General features: G+C 41.3%; 1 protein-coding gene across 7 annotated transcripts in view; it reads left to right on the top strand.

Moving 5' to 3' along the window:
* FBXW7 (F-box and WD repeat domain containing 7) overlaps nucleotides 1-22,313 on the top strand; it is a 223,751-nt gene that overhangs the window by 79,268 nt on the left and 122,170 nt on the right. For 6 of the 7 annotated variants that reach the window (XM_053253806.1, XM_053253807.1, XM_053253813.1 and 3 more), the window contains one exon: nucleotides 13,697-14,260. In XM_053253806.1, the coding sequence (XP_053109781.1) occupies nucleotides 13,766-14,260 (495 nt within the window). In that variant the 5' untranslated portion in view covers nucleotides 13,697-13,765. Of the gene's footprint in view, nucleotides 1-13,696; nucleotides 14,261-20,662; nucleotides 20,768-22,313 lie in introns of those variants that run through there. The other variant, XM_053253810.1, reaches the window with a different exon arrangement.

Below are 22,313 nucleotides of genomic sequence, written 5' to 3'. Positions count from 1 at the left end.
GAGAGTAACTCGCCCTATCCACCCCCAGCACAGTACTTCCAGTGACTGTAGCTGGGGTCTATCTTATGTTTCTTTTTAGAATGTGAGCCCTTTGGGGACAGGGTTCCATCTTATTTGTTTGTTATTTCTTTGTGTAAACCGCCCTGAGCCATTTTTGGAAGGGTGGTATAGAAATCAAGTTGTTGTTGTTGTTGTTGTTGTTGTTGTTACCTCTATATTGTTCTGAAGAACATCACTGTTAGCTGCAGAAATTTGCATACAGACTTTTCTCATCCCTTATTATACTAGATCTTGGGTCACCCAAAGACCTCAGCTATAGGTTCAAGACAGACCAAAAAGTACTACTTTGTACAACAAATAATTAACGTATGGATGTAGTGACCACCACTAGCATAAAGACTTTTTAAAGGGTTAAATTTATCCTATGTTCATTTTTCAAAGGGGATGAAATGTGTTGGGTTGCAGAGGAGGATACTGTGAGTCTCCTAGCCAAGTTTGAGATGATGGGTGATCCAGAGAATGCATGTTAAGCAAATGTTAACAAATATTTAACAAGATGGGGGGTATATATGTAGAGGAGTAGATGTTAAGGAGAGGAGTGTTTATAAAATTGAGGGTGGGGGTTGCATTAGCCAAGAATGATGATGATGTGATAATTATCATAGGCTTGGTTCTAAAGAAGCAGGAGTGGAAGGAGTTTACGTGGTAGGGCTGTTCCTAGTGCTGCTTGCCCATTGTGAAGCAAGCCCTAATAGCGAAGATGCAAATAATTTCCTGTTGCAAAATGCTTGTAGCAACTACCAGCAAGCTTGGCCACTTGGAATCCCTGATCCTAGTAGCTTATATATGAAGTTCTGCTTTACAAAGCTAGCCCCAGTTACTGGCATTCACAGTTTCACATTGCAAACAAGCTTTACAGTGGGGAGCTGTCTATGCTCCAGCCATTAGGACTTGCTTTGCACAGTCTGTAAAGAATTTAGACAACAAACAAGGCTCCAAAACAGAATCCAAAGGAACAAATAATGCATAATAATATGCAAATGGTGAGGAACTTACGGATATTCTTTGGTAACCCGACATCTGTTCAGATTTGCAGAGGGAATATGGTCCTCACAAAAGAGTGGGGGAGGGGGAGGAATGGCAGAAATTATAAAAAATATAAGATAAGGAATATAAGAATTATGTTACGACATAAAGTATTAAGTCTGTCAAGCAAAGTATTACTAGTATTTGTAACATGAAAGATTGTGTTGTATTCAGAGGTGCTCTTACCCCTGGACTTTGGGGGCAGAGTCCAGGGCCTTCACACCCCCTGGGGCCCCCCAATCCTCTTTAGTCTGTCCTGGGTGGTGTGGTCTATGCCCTCAAGAACTTAGGTGTTAAAAAATGATGCTTAACTTGTGGGGGGGGGCCCTCCAAATGCCTTTAGGTTCAGGCTTTAAAATTACCTAGGTGCATCTGGTTGTATTATTGTACTTTTAGAACTAACTACTATGAACTTAATAGAGATTTGAAATAAAATATGCATAGGATTCAACCACACTTTAGAAAGGAAAACACAATGGATAGCAATTGCTTTTTCCACCTTTGTGCTAGAGTGTTGTATAGGGAAGTAAAATCCAGAGTTCTGTGTAACCCCTAACATTGCATCCATATTGGGAATGAGGTAAATTTTATAGATAGGCCATTAATGGGATTACATTCACAGTAATGAGTGAGGGAGAATGTGGATATGAATTAGTGGATTCTGTGTACTTAGCATTAAGTTCGTTGCTTGGCACAAATAAAGAAATCCAATTTATAGAACATGTTTCTTTTTTGAAAACAGTGCTGGCACCAGAAAAAAACAAGTTGTTCTAGTAAGAATTAATCTGCCTACTTTCCTTACACTTCCCCTAGAACTGGACTAAATTTAGTTCAAATTGGTTAGGCAGTTCACAAGTTAGCTCACTTGCAACTCAAATGTTCACGCACCCGCCACCTTGAATTGGGATGGATGACATCATCATCAACTATGCATTTGAGGTGTCCCTATGTGTCCCTACAACTGTACCAAATGTGGTCCAAATCGGTTCCCACTTGCACCTCAAGTGTTCATGTGTCCGCCATCTTAAATCAGGGTGGGTGACATCATAACAAATTATTCTTTTGAGTTGTCCCTATGTGTCCCTAGACCTGTAGCAAATTTGGTTCAAATTGGTTAGGCAGTTCACAATTTAGCCCAATTATGCCTCAAATGTTCATGCGTTTGCCACCTTGAATTGGTGTGGACAGTATCATCACAAACAAGGCTGTTGAGATGTCCCTGTGTGTCACTCACTACAACTGTACCAAATTTGGTTCAAATTGGTTAAGCTGTTCACAGGTTTGCCCAATTGCTCCTCAAACTTTCACACGTCTGCCATAGTTGGGTTGGATGACATCATTACAAGCTACGCTTTTGAGGTGTCCCTATGTGTCCCTACAACTGTACCTGATTTGGTTCATATTGGTCCAGGCATTGTGAAGTTGATAGTGGGGAACGGGTGCATGAATGGACACACGCACACAGAATGCTGGGTGATCTCATAAGCCTACTGGAAAGGCTTAAAAATTGAGGATGGGGACACAAAATGAGCAAAGTGCATTATGGATGGGTGGGTATGTCTCACATACAGGTGAAACTCAAAAAATTAGAATATCGTGCAAAAGTTCATTAATTTCAGTAATGCAAATTAAAGGTGAAACTCATATATGAGATAGACGCATTACATGCAAAGCGAGATAAATCAAGCCTTAATTTGTTATAATTGTGATGATCATGGCATACAGTTCATGAGAACCCCAAATCCACAATCCCAGAAAATTAGAATATTACAAGAAACCAATAAAACAAGGATTGTAAATAGAACAATATCGGACCTCTGAAAAGTATAAGCATGCATATGTATTCAGTACTTGGTTTGGGCCCCTTTTGCAGCAATTACTGCCTCAGTGCGGCGTGACATGGATGCTATCAGCCTGTGGCACTGCTGAGGTGTTATGGAAGACCAGGATGCTTCAATAGCGGCCTTCAGCTCTTCTGCATTGTTTGGTCTCATGTCTCTCATCCTTCTCTTGGCAATGCCCCATAGATTCTCTATGGGGTTCAGGTCAGGCGAGTTTGATGGCCAATCAAGCACAGTAATCCCATGGTCATTGAACCAGGTTTTGGTACTTTTGGCAGTGTGGGCAGGTGCCAAGTCCTGCTGGAAAATGAAGTCAGCATCCCCATACAGCTCGTCTGCGGAAGGAAGCATGAAGTGCTCCAAAATCTCCTGATAGACGGCTGCGTTGACCCTGGACTTAATGAAGCACAGTGGACCAACACCAGCAGATGACATGGCTCCCCAAATCAACACAGACTGTGGAAACTTCACACTGGACTTCAAGCATCTTGCATTGTGTGCCTCTCCATTCTTCCTCCAGACTCTGGGTCCTTGGTTTCCAAATGAGATGCAAAAGTTGCTCTCATCAGAAAAGAGGACTTTGGACCACTGAGTAACAGACCAGTTCTTTTTTTCTTGAGCCCAGGTAAGACGTTTCTGACGTTGTTTGTTGTTCAGGAGCTGCTTGACAAGAGGAATACGACATTTGAAGCCCATGTCCAGAATCCGTCTGTGTGTGGTGGCTCTTGATGCACTAACTCCAGCCTCAGTCCACTCCTTGTGAAAGTCTCCAACACTTTTGAATGGCCTTTTCCTGACAATCCTCTCCAGGCTGCGGTCATCCCTGCTGCTTGTGCACTTTTTTCTTCCACACTTTTCCCTTCCACATAACTTTCTATTAATGTGCTTTGATACAGCACTTTGGGAACATCCAGCTTCTTTTGCAATTACCTTTTGAGGCTTTCCCTCCTTATGGAGGGTGTCAATGATGGTTTTCTGCACAACTGTCAAGTCAGCAGTCTTTCCCATGATTGTGATTCCTAATGAACCAGACTGAGAGACCATTTAAAGGCTCAGGAACCCTTTGCAGGTGTTATGGATTGATTAGCTGATTGGAGTGGGACACCTGGAGCCTAGACTGTTGAACCTTTTCACAATATTCTAATTTTCTGGGATTGTGGATTTGGGGTTCTCATGAGCTGTACGCCATGATCATCACAATTATAACAAGTTAAGGCTTGACTTATTTCGCTTTGCATGTAATACGTCTATCTCATATATCAGTTTCACCTTTTAATTTGCAGTACTGAAATTAATGAACTTTTGCACGATATTCTAATTTTTTGAGTTTCACTTGTATTAGATTTCTGAAACAGAAATTGTGGGTGGTGGGGAGGAAGTCTTGGGGGGGGGGGCTGCTTGCCCATCCATGCCCCCATGGGACCATTCTTGTTCGAAAGTTTGATTCCCCTCTCTCTCCCTTCTATCAGTGAACCAGAATAATTTAAACTGTGTTTTTATGGACATAAGAGTGACACTTAACAAAGTTTAAGGATCTCTCGCTAAGATATTTCCCCCTTGTTATTCCTGCTTCTTCTTCTTGTTGTTGTTTTTTAAAAAGTGTACTATATGCAAGTCTCTCTGTCTTTAAAAAATAAATAAATCCATATCTAAAACAGCTGAATGGAAAATTCAGTAAGGATACCTGTGCAAACATTTTACTTTTAAGAAAAGAAAATTGCCTCTGTGCGACAACTCACTAACTGAATCTTGCATCTGTTCTTTTCTTCCACAAAACATCTGGCTTTTAGTGAGACATTGGGAAGAGGTATTGTTGGAAGTACAGGATTAATATCTGTTTATTTTCCCTTATTTAGTACTATATTCACAACACAATGGAAGTTAATTTGTAAAAGTTAAGCTTTATTGGGCAGGATCAGATTGCAACCCCAAATATAGTAGTTTTATTACTGGGCATTATGCACAGTTTTTCTTGCTTCACAACAGAAGTCCTTACTGTAGTGTAGAGCATGGACTTCTGTTCCATATGAAAGAAGGGAGGAGAGTTGGTCTTGTGGTAGCAAGCATGAATTGTCCCGTTTGCTAATCAGGGTCCACCCTGCTTTGCATTTGAATGGAAGATGGTATGTAGGAGCACTGTAAGATATTCCCCTCGGGATGGGGGCCAACCTGGGAAGAGCATCTGCATGCTTGCATGTAGAAGGTTCCAAGTTCCCTCCCTGGCATTTCCAAGATAGTACTGAGAGAGACTCCTGCCTACTTTGTTGGAGAAGCTGCTGCTAGTTTATGTAGACAATACTGAGCTGGATTGACCAGTGGCCTGACTCTGTATAAGGCAGCTTCCTATGTTCCTTGTAAGGGGAACTAGAGGTGCCCCTCCTCCTCCCTTTCCCCCTGAATTTTGGCTTGAAGGGAAAGTGTTCTTTTTGGTACAAACAGAACATTTAAAAAATAAGTTACCTTGCCTTCTTTATATTGGCAGAGAAAAAAGACAAGCTGAAAGTTATTAAAGTTAAAATATTAGTACCACAATGCCTAACAATCTAGGACAAATCTCAGAACTCAGATAAATTCAGGTGTACTGGTTTTAGTGTTTGTCCTTCATTATGTTGAAGTTTTAAATACCAGAATAATAGCTGATTAGCCTTAGAGGGAAGAAATGTAACTTAGTAAGATTGATTTTTTGTTTTTCTTCAGTCAAAAATACTTTCTTTGTACATACTGTGGAAAAGAAAAGAGAGAACCCCTCTTTCAATGTTTTCAGATAAAGTCTGTGAGATAAATTTCAGGGTAGCTTAAGAATTAAAATGATTTGAATAAATTATAGAAGGCTCATTAAAGAAAAATACCTTTCTGTCTAATAGCATCCTGTAAACTCAAACCTGAAAGTAAACTCTACTGTTCAGTTGGGCTTCGTTGTTTAAAGTTGTTGGTATAATCTGGTATTATCTGAAGCTTGCAGATTTCTTTACATATTTGGCAGAACTGTAAACGTGTTAAGTTTACTAGAAGACAGCAATTGAAAACATACATAGGATTGTTAGATGTGTCGTCCTCCTTCTGCCAGAAGCTGTTTGTCATTCCAAGGAATCTGCACTCAAGAGCATCATAAGCTTATCTGCAGGCTTTTTACAGCCAGTCAGAATATTATTGTCTAAGAAATGAAATATTGTACAGTTGCCAGGACAGAAGTTTGTGTCTTTAAAATCATATGTTTATTTTAAAAGGGAAGGCTATAATCCACCACCCTGCAGACGCTTTCATCTGTGGGAAGGGGTTGTCATGGCCCTCTTCACTTGCAGACTGGAGAATCTGAGAGTCATGCATATTAGTCTAGGGATGTTCACAAATCACAATTGGAAGGGCGATTTGCAACACATCCCCTGCACCCTTAAAATGGAGGAGAGCAGCATACCTGCTCCCATGCTGCTCACTGCCACTTCCTGAATTGGCGGTGCTCCTCCCAGCTACCTTGGTGTGCCGGCAGTGCTCTCCCCAGCTGCCCACACACCACGTTGGCACACATGTGGCCTCTGCGCATGTGCAGTATCCATTTGCATGGTCAGCAACTGACTATGTAAATGGCTGCCATGTGTGTGCAGAGGCCACATGCATGCCAGGGTTATGCAGGGGCAGCTGGGGGGCTTACCTATAAGTGGAAATGTGAAGGATCTGATGGTCAAGGGGGAACATGGAGGAAAGGACTGAGCTTTGGAAAAACTCTATTCTGAAGAAGATTGAGTTGTGGGTTGCCCATGCTCAGTTCTGTATAGGCTGGCATCTAAAGTGATAACGTTTGTTTTCTATGGTTCTCCCACCCCCATGCGGTCCTTTTGGGAGGAAAAGCAGGCATAACAGAGTCTTTCGAAAACTGTGAAGGGAAAATAATATCTCGACCAGTACCAGGTCCCAATGTAGAATAAGGCTGAGCATCATTCATCAACTTTATATACTTGAATGTAAGAGTGTATTGTAGTATTCACTTAAACAGAGAGAAATTCAGTGGAGAGAAAAATTTGATTACATATTAAGGATAAGGTTAAATGCCAAAAGGCGAGGGAGTGCAAAATTGATCAATTTTATCCTCATTGGCCAGTGTGGTAGCTTTAATTGTATAACTTGAGGTAGTAAAAGGCATGGAAACTTGATGCATTTATGAAAGGAAACATGGCAATTTGAAAATAAAGTGGTGTGTACACTTTGTAACCCAGTGATTTCACTGTATTTCAAGTGGGGACCACTTTGGCAAGTAGATAGATAGTGTGAGAGCAATTTCCACATTGTGCTGGCCTCTGAGCAGTGCTGCACTCTTCCCAGCTCCAAGAGGGTATTTAATAGGAACTGTGAAGCCCAGTTGATGTCTGGATCCTGGGAAGACCTACATGGAGTGCTGGGAAGTTCAGTCCTCCTCAGTGCTTTCACCATAGGGCTCTGGGAGGAAGTGCTGGGATGGACTATATTCCCAGTGTTCTGTACAAGATAGTGCTGGGGTGTAGGAGGGTGGCCGTTTCCCTTTACAGAGCCCCATGGAGGGAGTGGCCACTTCCACATGGTGCCAGGGACTATGTGGAGTATTTGACTTTGGCTGAAGCTTTGCACAGGCTTCATAAACAAGTCAGAGATCTACACTTGGCTTATGGGAACTGCCCACTGACCTCCAGGCATTGGAGTGAATTGTTATAACCCATAATCAATAACATACCACTGAAGGTAACTTTAAACAGCTGCTTATGCTTTTAAAATCATGATTTTATTTTACTGGCATATTTCAGATGCTGTTGCTGATGTTCAGCTAATAAGTGGTATTAGACTTGCTTTAGAGGACAGTGTTGTTTTTTCTGATGGCTCGTATTTGATCTCTCAGTCGATGGTTAAGGCCACTGTATTGGTCACTGAGAACATGCAATCATGTCTCAGAAAACCAGAAGGAAAAACAAGGTTCTTCGCCTGGCTGCTGGAAGGTTTATAAGCCTCCCAACTGAGTATGGGATATCACCAGCCTCCAGGGAGGACCTGAGCACTTCTTTCTTAACCTTTTTAAATCGGGGGAGTCACTACGCTGCTAAGAGTCTTGTGGAGATCATGTAGTTGGTAGTGAATCTGTTCTGGAAAGGTAAATCTGCTTTAAGCATTTGGAACAGTGACCAAAACCACTTGCTTTTGGCTGAACTGAGGTTTACAAACCTTGTAAATAGGCTCTGAGGTAATGGTCATGCCCTGCTCTGGGGAAGAGGATTTGGATTCTCCTCTTAGTGGCACTTGGCATACTACATAAGTGCTTTAGGGTGTTGTGAGAACTTCATGTGCAATCTCAGTAATCCATAGAGCAGCCCTGTGAAATAAGCTGGTAGCATCCTTGTACCTTAGGTAGGGTCTGTGGCCAAGGAGAGAGTAGCTTGCCTAAGCCACCTAAGTGAGTTCATGACAGAGGTGAGATTTGAACCGGGGATTTCCCAGCTCATACTTTTATCTTCTGCAGTATGCTGACACGCTTGACTATACTCCCCTCCCTCCTGTGAATGTAACATCTGTCCCTGTCTCCTCCCCTGCAAGAAACAGAGACAGGGACCTTCATGTGGATATTTCTAAAGTTCTTATCTTTGCACTTCCGGATGCTTAGCACTAAAATGGTGTATGGTGGGTTATTGGTGAGAGACAAGAGTGACCCTTATGGTACAATAGATGTGTAGTAATATAGTTTTATTTACTTTGTTCTGATGCAAGACTAAATGCTCAGGATTACAAAAGGAGAGCCCTGACTTTACTTGTTTTTCCCTTCTTCTGTTCTGCATACCTGTCTATCACCTGCATCCTTTCTTTACCCATCAAGCACATAGTAATCACCCACAAGTCAAATGTATCAGTAGAATATTCTTTATTCTTGTGTGCAGAGTCCTGCCTTAAGATAGGATCTTGGGAATAGTAAAGATTTAGTTCCCTTCTTGTTATGATTCCATTATCTGTTTTTAACTCAATATTTTCTGCATATAAACACTTTTTCTTGAAGGGGTTGTAAACTTAGTCCTTGGTGTCTCTTAATAATTTCAAGATCTGTTCTAAAATGATAAAAAGACATTAAGAACTAGTGATAGCCCTTTCTAAGCTCATGACTCTGGCATCTTGTGCGGCTTTCACATGTTGTTAGTTCATATTTATTAGCTGTTCTCATAGTGAACTTGATATGCAGATAAGACTGCCCTCTGGTGGAGTAATATAAGAATCCACTTTTTTCTTGTATCGTACACATCCTCATTTGGCAGTACTATAATCAATGTTCATGTCTTCTGTTTTGAGTATATTTTATACCTTGCAATATTTTCAATGTCTAAGGCTCACAATAGTTGCATTGAAACACATTTCATTGTGTTTTGTGACAGCATTTCCAGAATCAAATGTGTTTGCTTAACTGGTGGGTTAAGCACCACCATTAAGTAATGAGATGGTGATAATGACCTAAATGCAATTGGTTTAGAACATTCAGACCACTTCTAGATTCTAGTATTAGTATTTCCATATTTGTAGATGGAGGGATGCTGCCACTGAGGCTGAGCAAAGACATTTCTTCTGAGTTTGTGGCTGAGATACGGTAAACATTGAAAAGGGCTTCTAAGTGGGTCTGTAAATATGAGTTAATTTATTAAACATTTAAATGATTAATCTTTTATTGTTTTGCTATTAACATGGTTGGCTCTGATCTATTTTATTTTATTTTTTAAGCTCCTTAGGAAAAAAATAAAACACCCACAGCCTCTAATTGCACAAACAAAACACAAAAAGTTTCAATTCATGTCCATTTCACATGATGTTACATTAATTGTGCAGTTGACTTCAGTAGGTATTATACCTGATGTCCATTTTGAAAAGGTACCGACTGTGCCTGTTAAAAATGTGTGGAATATTAGCTTCCATAAATTCCTTTCTGCTGCTATTGCTATGGAAACTGTGTCACATTTTGGTAGTGTTTGCAAGGTCACATATACAATCATATCACAATTTTTGGAAACAAACCTCGAGAGCCTGCAAGCAGGAATACAGGGACCCTGCTAACTAAGGAAACAGGCACATTCTGAAGTGGTGACTCTCTTATATTTAGCAGGAGGAAAGCAGCTGTCTCCCATCCAACTCCAAAAAAGCACCTCTCCAGTGGTTGTTGCTGGTGTCCACCTTGGGTTTCAGGTCCATGAAACTCAAGGCCATGAGCCGTTTTAGTCCATGAGCCCTTTTGGTACAGGGAACCATCTTTTTTTTTTTTTTTGCTATGTAAACCACTTTGGGAGCTTTTGGTTCAGAAATTATATATAAATAGTTGTAGAGCTGATGGAGAGATTGAACTGGGTCATTTACTGAAATTGCTCATCTTTACAATTAGACATTTAACTGTTTAGTGTTTTAACATCTCTACTTCTAGGTTCTACTGCTCTTAGCCACTGCACTATACCAGCTCAGATTATACCAGTATTAAGTCCTGTAAGAAAGGGAGATTGTTGATCAAAATTTCCTCTAAGCCAGTGGTTGTGCTAGCCCTAGTATGTGATGTATGGAATTTTTGGCTAGGTTCTAAAGAACTGAACTATTAGTTCTGAATGTCCAAGTGTTCTTTTGGTTCTTACATTTCTTAAATCAACCCCCGCCTTAGGCTTCACCCATGAATGCATGATAAAACTTTTTTTTGAAGTTGAGGGAAGTTGGGAAACCAGTCTTTGATATGACATATCACTTTGATGTTTGAAGAAAAAGCAGTCATATGTCATTGGGCTAGCCTAAAATATCTCTTTGGATCATGACCATAATTCCTCTTAGGTTTTGCAGGTGCATTTAGAAATAACTATTAAAAATACTACCATACTACATCCTTAACTATCAGTGGTACCTGTTAGTGAAAATGATGACTTGGAAAGGAGTTTGTAGTTTTATAGTGATAAGATTCTTACATGCTAAATGCAGTTGAGGGTTTTTCTGTATTAAAAGTGTATACTTGCTTAGAAAGATGTGAATGTACAAAGCTAAAACCACATGCTTTGGAGAAATATGTTATTGCTGTTTTTATATACAGAAAATTGTTTCTTGTTCTAGTACAATACATAGATTTTATTCATTCATTCATACATTCATTCGATTTTTATACCACCCTTCCAAAAATGGCTCAGGGTGATTTACACAGAGAAATAATAAATAAATGAGATGGAACCCTGTCCCCAAAGGGCTCACAATCTAAAAAGAAACATAAGATAGACACCAGCAACAGTCACTGGAGATACTGTGCTGGGGGTGGATAGGGCCAGTTACTCTCCCCCTGCTAAATAAAGAGAATCACCACGGTAAAAGTTGCCTCTTTGCCAAGTTAGCAGGGGGTGCCTCTTTGCCAAGTTAGCAGTTAGACTGAAATATGTGGATAGCACTTTAAGTGTTATGGATGATTATAAATAGCTTGATTCCATGTATGCTTTAGTTTGGAATGTTAACCAAATAGGGTTCTGAGTCACTGAATTCTTTTGGAAAAAAATTATGTGCAAGTCAGTCGCATACAAAAAATGAGTGAAAGGAACGTTTTAAAAGTATTGCCCCATTATACATTTTGACTAAAATTATATGAATGGCCCTGCCTTGTCATATTAGTTCAGAATAGTTTTATCACAAACATAGAAAGCTTTAATTTTTTGTATATATTATTAATGAAGATTTTAAAGTAAAGATAGGTTTTCTTAAAAAAAATAAATCATATATTTGTTTTGTCATGGCATAAGTATAAAAAATTTCAATTAGAAACTATAGGAATTAAGTAAAACAAACAATTCCTATGCTAAATCCATTACCCAGACATTTAGAAATAGATCTCCAAATTTGCATAGAAATATCAACGGTCGGTGAAGAATCTTGCATGTGTGTGAACATTGTTATAAGGTACAAATTGTACTGCAACTTGCCTTTCAGACAGTGACCCTGATCAAGAGATCTATAAACACAGTACAGCTATCCCTCTCCAACCGTGGTTTTCCCAATCACAGATTTGAGTATATGTGATGGGGAAATTGTCACAGGTCTCACCAACTACAACCTGAGTATCCACGGTTTCCTGATTTTAAAAAATTTCTATTTTGGGTGTGTAGGGGGGGTTGTATTTCCAAGGGTCAGGGGGTCATTTCTGGAGGTTGGGCGATTCTTTATGTTTTTTTACCTTGTTTTTCAGCCCTTCTGAGACCTCGATTCCCCTAACCCCGTTTCTAATACCTTCCTATTGCTCGTCTACCATGGATTCGCCAAACACGAGGTTTTCCAGGAACTGAACCCTCATGGTTGGCGAGGGACAACTGTAGTAATCTGTCAGTTATTCTCAGAGTTCTATTTCTCCTGTTCCAGCAACCTATCCTCTAAGATCAGTGTTGTCAAAACCCACAAAATGCTGGTCAGGCAGAATTGCGGAAAGGAGTGCCTTTGCACTGTTCTGCATCTATGTCCTGACTTGCCATATACTCAACAGGTGCTTCATGTTTTCAAGTTTAACTCTGGGGGCCACTTTTATTTTATTTTATTTTATTTTATTTATTACATTTATATCCCGCTATTCCTCCAAGGAGCCCAGAGTGGTGTACATGGTTATGTTTATCTTCACAACAACCCTATGAGGGGAGGTTAGGCTAAGAGATAGGTGACTGGCCCAGAGTCACCCAGTGAGTTTCATGGCTGGATGGCGATTTGAACATGGGTCTTCCCAGTCCTAGTCCAACACTCTAACTGTCACACCACATGATGCATGAGAGCTTCACACATATGCTTCAGCGTTGCATGTGAATTCCCCCCTTTTGTTGCCAGTTTTTTCTTTTGGCAAAGTAACTGGGATGCAAGGAAAGCTGGTTTCTGCCAGCACATTCACTTATCTGCAGTAGGGTGATGGCACCCACTGTATTTTAAAAAATGGAGATTTTGCAAACACTTTCAAGCCCAATAATACCTTTAATCTTTCTTTTCTCCTTTTTAAAAGGAGAATTTTAAAGATTTTAAAAATATTTTGTTTTTGTTTTTTTGCAGCCTCTGTACTCAGAGTATCTAAATGCTTTGTTATTTTTAAACTAGTTGGTTTAATCTGAAAATCTTTCCCAAATTTTCAGGCTGGAATTAACCATGCTCACAAGTATGTTGCCTAAGACAATTGTCAAAAGAAATAATTAATGTAATAGTGGAGTACACATTGTTTGCAACCAGTTATGAAAGAAATAGATGTTTAGAAGTAACTTGATATAAGCAATACATTTTACTATCTGTATTACTTCCTTTAAAATTGGCACTGTCCGGGATGCCTTATTTAAAATTCATGGATCACAAAAGCTTTATTATAGTTATTGGGGAGGGCAGGGCTGTCCTTAAGAGAGCCCTGGTGGGATGCAGGGCCCAGGACAAATCAGCCAGTGCAGGGCCCCCTTCCATTTAATTCTAATGGTGGTTAAAGGAGCGGGTCCTGGGGCAGTCACCCTGCTTGCCATGCACTAAGGACAGCCCTGGAGGAGGGGGTATTTGAGGTTCATGTTCTCTCTTCTGTCTTGGTGTGCAGATTAACCCAAAATTATAAAACTGATTACTTATTATAAAATACATCAGGATTAATTTGAAATTGGAATGACCATACAATTTTTTCAGATTCAAAATAATTCTGCCATGGTTTGCTCAGAAGTGTCTTGGGCCAGAGAAAGAGTTGAAATCTACCTTTGTATAAATAACTGAGATAATAGTGTACAATCCTTGTCATTATTCTCTGCTTCTTTTTCTCTCCTTAGAATGTGAAAACATTTGCATCTTCAGATAGTCTAGCAAAGGTCCAAGAAGTAGCAAGCTGGCTTTTGGAAATGAATCAGGAACTGCTGTCTGTCGGCAGCAAGAGACGACGAACTGGTGGGTCTGTTCGAGGTAATGCTTCCTCAAGCCAGGTGGATGAAGAGCAGATGAATCGAGTTGTAGAGGAAGAACAGCAGCAGCAGTTACGGCAGCAAGAGGAGGCTCACGTTGCAAGGAATGGGGAAATAGGTGGAGGGGAGGCTGGACTCTGCCACAGAAATGAACATCAGGAACAATTAGAAGAAAACAACAACAGGTTTATTGCAGTGGATGAAGAATACTCTGGTAATCAAGAAGAAGAGGAAGATGATGAACACGTTGGTGAACAAGATGAGGAGGAGATGGAGGAAGAGGAAGATATGGACCAGGACAGTGATGATTTTGATCAGTCTGATGAAAGCAGCAGAGATGATGAACATGCTAATAGTAATAGTGTCACAAATTCAAATAGTATAATGGACTTAGCAATACATCAACAGTCATCTCCGTTCTACATAAAGTCAAAAGTGAGTAACTTTAAATTATTTTAAGTAAAGCACTGAAGCATGGAGAGTAATAATTTAAACTAGCTTATCTGTCGCAGAGCATCTTCTCCCCTAGTTCTCCCTGTCTCTCCCCCTCCATCTTCATTTCATCTTCAGCTCCAGTCCATTCTCCCCCCACCCTTCAGCCCCAGTTCACTCTCCCCCTCCCAGTCTGCTTTCTCTCATCGCCCTCTGGCGGCTCTTTTCCTGCCCGCTGACCTAGCCGTCTCTTTCCATCCTTGCCTATCCGGCAGTTGCTCCCAAACTCTCTCTATAAAATTTCATATAAATATATAAAATGATCATGCATTTACTAGAATAATGTACTTCTATGTTGATTTGCTGTGAAGTTGTTTTATCAGTGTTCAAGTATTTTTAAAAATTTACTGTGAGAATAATTGTATTGTTCTTTAATAACACTAAGCACTACAGTATTGCTATCTTTCCTCTATGTGCGGATCTTATTGAGTAAAGCAGCACTTCAGAAACCTCTGTGCTGTTTTCCCTTCAAAGCAAATGCAAAGGAATTTGTATAATTGTGCACAGTTGATATTCTGCATATTAGCCCTAAATTGCTTGGATTAACCAGATTTTGTGAGAGAAGATGTGCAATTCATGTTTAAAGTAATGAGTTTGTAAGCTTCTCTCTCAAAACCTACTTAATCTGTTTCAGGAGGTGATGTGCTCACTGAAATTAACAGGTAAACAAGAAAATGCCTTTTTAAAGCCCATTTTTGGAAAGTAAGCTTATGAGACCACCCGGCCTTCTGTGTCCGTGTGTGTGTCTGTCTGTCCGTGTGTGTGTCTGTCTGTCCGTGTGTCTGTCTGTCTGTCCGTGTGTCTGTCTGTCTGTCCGTGTGTGTGTGTCTGTCTGTCTGTCTGTCTGTCCGTGTGTGTGTGTGTCTGTCTGTCTGTCTGTCTGTCCGTGTGTGTGTGTGTCTGTCTGTCTGTCTGTCTGTCCGTGTGTGTGTGTGTCTGTCTGTCTGTCTGTCTGTCCGTGTGTGTGTCTGTCTGTCTGTCTGTCTGTCCGTGTGTGTGTGTGTCTGTCTCTGTCTGTCCGTGTGTGTGTGTCTCTGTCTGTCTGTCCGTGTGTGTGTGTCTGTCTGTCTGTCTGTCCGTGTGTGTGTCTGTCTGTCTGTCCGTGTGTGTGTCTGTCTGTCTGTCCGTGTGTGTGTCTGTCTGTCTGTCCGTGTGTGTGTCTGTCTGTCTGTGTCTGTGTCTGTGTTTCCCTCTATCAACTTTGCAATGCCTTTACCAATATAAACCAAATTTGCTACAACTGTAAGGACACATAGGGATGCCTCAATGGCATAGTTTGTGACAAAGTTATTCACCCCAGTTCAAGATGGCAGAGGCATGAACGCTTTGAAGCACAAGTGTGCCAACTTGTGGACTGTCTAAGTGATTTGAACCAAATTTGGTACAGTTGTATTGAGTAACACATAGGGATGGCTCAAAGGCATAGTTTGTAATGATGTCATCCACTTTGATTCAAGATGGCGGATGCATGAACATTTCAGGCACAAGTTGGAATCAATTTGGACCAAATTTGGTACAATTTTAGTGAGTCACACATAAGGACACCTCAGCAGCATAGTTTCTAATGATGTCATCCTCCATTCAAAATTGCACATGCGTGAATGGTTGAGGCACAAGTGGGATAACTTGTGCACTGTCTAACCAATTTGAACCAAATTTGGTACAGTTGTAGTGCATGACACATAGGGACACCTCAACAGCATAGTTTGTGATGATGACATCCACCCCAATTCAAGATGGCGGATGTGTGGATGAAGTGGACTAATTTGTAAATAAGGTAATTATCAATTAAGATGATAGTGAAAGGAAAGTAGGCAGATTAGTTCTTACCAGACCAATTTGTTCTTCCTTCTGAAAAGGCAATATTAATTCCATCATCTTTCCAGGCTGAAAAATGTTTATCCTCTTATAATAAGTGCTGCTGTTTGTTAGAGAATGAGCCAGTCACCATCTATGCCTAAATATGCTTGTCAGATGCTATTCCTGGAAAGTGCAAGCATGGGTAAGAAGTCAGGAGTGTGGTTTTTGAGGACATCAGTTATTGAGCTGTAATGGTTTACACAGGCGAGGGAGATCTGATCTAGGTGGCATAGAAGTAGTAGCACAGTTTTAAATGTGTCCATTTGAATCAGAGTGGAGCACAGTAAGGCCTATGGTGTGAGCAGCTGAAGACAAGTCTCCAGCCACATCAAAGTAGTGAGCTGAACCAGAAAATGCTCTTGGGATTAGCAGAGACCAACTCTACCCAATCTAGTATTTAAAGGGATAGTATGGAATAATCTTGCTTTGTCATTCCTTCCATACATTGGACTTCATTGGCTTAGCTCCTTGGAAAACATCCACATCCATTCAAGGTCTGACCTGTGACAAAGTTCACATACAATAGCATGTAAGCTTTGTCTGATCATTTAAATCATACTAAAAAATTAGTGAGCAGTGCACAGAGATTGGCACCTGCTAACCACAATTTGATAAAAATAATGTGTTATACTCATTAAAAAATTTTTTTTTGTAGCTTTTATAATATCTGTTCTAACTGGGGACTGTTTCAGGATACTGCTGTCACACAAGAAGCTCTTTATAAACTGCCTCTGCATAGCCACCTCATGTATCTTGCCTTGCAGATGGGTTTCCATCATGTAGTTTGTTGCTGTCACCCATGTGAAGATGCGAGAAGCAGAGTTGTTAGTGCTACATGAAATTACTTTACGTTTTTAGATGTAGTTGTACTATAAGCATACATATACTTTACTAATTTTGCTTGTTCTAATGGACTGCAATTACATTGTTCAATAAGTTTTCTAGATAGTGTCTTGAAGTACATGTTTTCTTTGCATTGCATCCAGTTGGTCACTCTCTCTTAGATTCCTGTAGAAATAATTTCCAGGCAATCTAAGAAAATCTGTACTGTTACAGTTAGGACATACCCATGCTGGTTTGTAATGTACAGTAATTGTTGTCTCTTGGAGAAAGAAATTGGGAGGTCATTGTTAATGAAACTGCCCCGGGATGATTGGTGAACACCCCTAAATCTGTGTTTGGGCTTACGTGGGGAAAATTACCTCAGAAAGGACAGTTTCACATCAGATTTAATTTGCGCAAAGTTATGGACCAAGGAAATGATTGGACTGAGACAAGATTTAAGTTTCAAAATCAAAGGAGAGTATTATTGTAGGGAGGGGTACAGTGGAAAGAAATGTGTGATTAAAGCAATAAAAATAAATTTACTGCAATTGAGGTGTTTTAGCTTAAATTCCTAATTGTATAAGTACCCAGGAGGTCAAGAGAAAGAGGCTTCTTAGAGGAGGTGGTTGGATTCAAGAAAGGGGAATAGAGATAGAATTGGACCCAATGAGGGGCAAATGCTCATATCACCTGATCTGGATGAAGGGATCACAAGGCTCCTGGAACTACCGAGGGACCTTGTTCCTTGGGGACAGCTCTGGCAAAGGTGGGTGCAAGAAGGTTGGAGGGGTTAGTTGTGAGAGATGAATCCATGAGGGTGCTTCCTCTCTGGGAACAGCTTCCTATGTTAGCAAGGAAGACTGGGAAGATCAGGCTGGGCAAGAGAGCCATTTTGAAGGGTGGCATGAAGTTCTGGACACAGCCTTGCGTGGTGGCCTGTGAACAGTAAATCGCCCAAACAGCAACTGGTGACTCCAAGGTAGTGGGTACAATTGGATCATGAAATTGGAACTTCTTATACCCAAAATCATATTTGTATGGAATGGGGCACATCTCAATCGACCTTTCCTGTTGGGTGGAACCGGCAAGGATTCCAGTGTTGCTGATCTTTCTTCCTGTGTGTAACAATGTGGGGATTGCCAAGGTATGCCAAGGCTTTTGTCCTGAAAACAGAGTGCATAGATGTGAGAAGAAGAAATCTGTATGGATGGAAGGTCCAATAATCCGATCAGTCGTTTAATGGGTGCATATTGCTGACTCAACCTCTTTTGTGAAAGGTGAGGAAGCACCTCTGTGAGCTTCTTCCTGCTAATTGGTACATTAGCTGGCTGCTATCCTTTGTGAAAGGAGAGGATGCGGGCAGTGGTGTGGGGGTGGGGGCGGTTCACTCTGAGTGCAGAGTGGCCTTCCGGGTGAATGGCATTGGGTGAATGGGTATATATCAGTGTATATAAGCATAAAGTGTTGCACTTTGGTGGCAAATAATCCAAATTATACATATACATTGTTAGGATCTGAACTGGTGTTAACTAATTAGGAGATAAATCCTGGGGTCATAGTTTATAGCTCAGTGAAAACATCAATTCAGGGTGTGGCGGCTGTAAAAAAAACAGATGAACTTCATGCTATGGATAATTAGGAAAGAGATTAAAACTGCCTTAATACAAATCTATGGTATGACCAGACTTGGAATACTGGATGCAGTTCTGGCTGCCATGATGCAAAAAATGTATTGTAGAGCTCAAAATGTTGCAGAAATAGGCGACCAAAATGATCAGGGTCCTGGGGCACATTTGCTACAAAGAAAGCTAACACTTTTCAAACTTTTTAAATAAAAAAATGTGATGAACAGTCTCTGCTGAGCTGAGTCATCAACTTGCTTTTTGCTCTGTCAGAATGATATAGATATCTGTAGATCCTTTGTAGCATTCAATGCCTCTTCTAAGTTAGGCCAATTTTGAAATTAGTGCTGTGGTGTTGATGAGAACAAGCTATTTAAGTGTGGTGGGTACCCACTCCACCCCAGGGACATCTATGTCCAGGAGCAATGTAATTAAGGAGGATTACATGGGAACTCCTGTAGTATTGTTCTCCAGAATGCTATCTGTTCTTGATACAGGAGAACCTCCGTATTAGTGGGGGTTCCATTCTCTGCTGCTACCGTGGATATGGAAAATGTGAATACGGAAGCATTTGTGCAGTGGGATTGTGGGGGTTAGGTTCCTGGAGGCCGGGGGAAATCATAAAAAACTGGCAAAATTGGGGGGGGGATGTGGGGGGAAAGCTGCTGACGATACTTTGCTGTTCTTCTTGAGTTGAGCTGTGCCCCTAAGTGGCTGAAAATTATGGTTCTTCTTGAGCTGTGCCCCCAAGTGGCTGAAATTTGTGGTTTTTGTTGATTTTTATTTTAAAATGGAACCATTTTGAGCCTCCCAAACACAAAATGCCAGCTGGAAATGACCTTCAAGATAATTTCTGGCCACCCACAGACACACAAAATTTAACCCCTTAGTTTCCGTTTCCCCCCATATATACCAGGGTTGGGTGCCAATTCCCTGACCGGATATGCTAAACTGTGGATATGGAGTCTGCAAATATGGAGATTCTCCTGTACCATTGATATGTGGGGTAATCATCAAATTGAAGTAATCTTTGGGCAGTATGAGAGAGGGAGGGAAAGTGTCAACATAAGAGCAAAGAGAGAGGAAAACCATTAAGAAAGTGGTTCTTAACCTTTTTGCACATATGGACCCCTTGGAGGTCCATCCTAAAGTAGGGATGTGCACGAACTTGTTTGGAGGCCCTTTTATGGGCCTCTGAACAGGTTTGAAAGATTGGCAGTTCAGTTGGTTCAGAGGTGGAGGGGTAACTAAGGACTGTTGAGGGTGCACATACCCCACCACACCCCCGTGTTTCCCTCACCGGCACTCTCTTTAAAAACGGTCTGGTGGGGTAGCAGCGTACCTCCCTGTCGTCCCAATGTCTCCTCGGACTGGAAGTGACCGGCGTGCGTGCACATGTTGGGCATGCACATGAGTGGTGTGACATGCCCGACGAGCGCGCGCGCGCACACACACACACACACACAGTACTTCTGATCAGAGGAGGCAATGGGGTGGCAGGGAGGTACGCTGCTGCCCTGCCGAACTGTTTTTAAAGAGAGTGACGGCGGAGAAAACGTGTGTGTGTGTGTGTGTGTGTGGCGGGGTAAGTTGTTCACCCTTCCCAGTCCTGAAAATTATCCCCCCCACACACCTTTGAACCAGCAGGCACCGGTTCTGTGCACACCACTACTCTAAAGTGTTACCCGTGGGCTCCCAGTAAAAATTAGCTCCAGTAAAAATTAGCTCCAGTAAAAATTAGAGGGGGGAAATAGTGCTCAGGATAGTTATGGTCATGAACTTTATTCTTAACTGAAAGCATGTGGAGTTACTTCAGATCTGTCGCTGTACTGTGGCAGACTCATAAATATTCCCTTTGTTGTTCATGTCGCACCACTTGCATGTGCGCCTGACATGTGCACGCATGCCAGTCACTTCCAGTCCGAGAAGGCAATGGGACGACACGGAAGTACACTGCTGCCCTGCCGGACCGTTTTTAAAAAGAGTGCTGGCAGGGGAAACAGACGTATTCCCTTTGTTGTGCTATTTTTTTCTACAGAGCTCCATTCAGTTCTGCCGTTTGACTGGGTTCTATGCCGTATTTTGCTTTCTCAACTTAAGAGTTTTGTATCCATCTGCTGAACTGACTCTCTTGAATACATAGGTGGGTTCTTCATCACTAATTGTGAATGTTATAAAGATCAGTTTTGTACACTTCTTGCTGTCTTTAAGAGGTAGAGAATGAGATCTTTACCAAGATATCATAAGGGGGCGGGGTGCAGTTTGTGTTCAGTAATATTGCTTCATGATACACAGGTTCTCATGCACTTCATGGTTTTACAGAAATAACATTTGCAACAAAGTTTAAAATTATTTGGATACTGTGTCTTGTGTATATGTGTAGATATCTCAGCTTTGAAACAAAATTTAATTTTAGATCATTGAGCACTAGAGGGTGCAGCTGGACACTTCAGTGCAATATTCTGTATTGTTTTAGTGTTCTTGGTAGATGTTTTTAGAATGGCACTTTTAAGATATTGATTCAGTGTTACTCTTTTGTATGTAAGTTTTTGACCAGTGAAGAATGGGTAAATTTTTATATTTGCTTGCATACCTTGTGTCATGGATCCCACCATGCTGCAACCATGTGTCATGGCCCAGTCTCAACCAGCCCCATGATCTGAAGCTTCTCTGCTGCCACCAAATAGATTTTGTATTTTTTCTGGCTGTGTCTCCTAAAACAGCCTTCCAAACCTCTGTCTCATTCAAGGTTAGGTAGGGTAGAAAGGCTTCGAGGCATGGGGTGGGGAAACAGAAGCTTATACATTTTTAAATTCAGAGCAATAAAATTTTACTTTAAAATAGTTCAATTCAAAACAATAGTTCTTTTAGAAAATTTAGCACAAAACAGAAACCATATGAGCACAATGAATAAAATATGAGAAAAACGCATCCAGTCTACCCTGCTTTAATATTGGGCAAAATGGGGAAATGACTTGACTAGCTAGCCAGAGATTGCCAGAGATCTTCCTATATTGCTGCTGCCTGATAATTGTTTCCCATAGTCTGGGAAACATACCAGTGGGGATTCGAACTGGCAACCTTATGCTTGTTGGTCAAGCATTTCCCCGCTGCACCACTTAAGGTAATGATTCTGGAAATAATTATCATTCTATTTACAGTGTTCTTTAATGTGTTTCAAAGCTATTTAAAACCTCCCCTTCTGATTGTATTTTCACCAGAACCTTTAAAAATCATTGTCATGACCCTGGCCTCGTCTCCATGGCCATTCTCTTGTTTACTTCTCCTTCTCACCTCCCCCAGGCAGGGACTCAGAGTTTTTGAGGGGAGGGGGCTTGGTTCACCTTAGTCGTCGTCCTCCAGGCTCCTTGGGGTCACTGTGGCAGTCTCTCTCTGGAGACCTCCACCACTCGCCCTCCAACTGCCTCTCATCACTGGCCAAACCTGCCTTAAATCCCTCCTTACAGCTGATGCAACCCCCACCTCTCTAGCCCAGCTCATTGCTCCCACAGGATCTTGGCTGGCCGCTCGTTGGGCTGCTCTGCCCAGCCGCCTGCCCGGCCGCCTGCCTGCCTGGGCTCTCTTTGGCTTCGGTCACTGAGGGAACCATTAAGGCTGGCAGGGCCCCGCCATACAATAATGCGCCTTATTTATCCATGGACTTGAAACATCTGTGAAGTTGGAAACTG

Source organism: Hemicordylus capensis, chromosome 5 (assembly GCF_027244095.1).
Source record: "Hemicordylus capensis ecotype Gifberg chromosome 5, rHemCap1.1.pri, whole genome shotgun sequence".
Classification (NCBI taxonomy): domain Eukaryota; kingdom Metazoa; phylum Chordata; class Lepidosauria; order Squamata; family Cordylidae; genus Hemicordylus; species Hemicordylus capensis.
The sequence above is the reverse complement of the archived record's forward strand: the minus strand, read 5'-3'. Positions and strand labels throughout refer to the sequence as shown.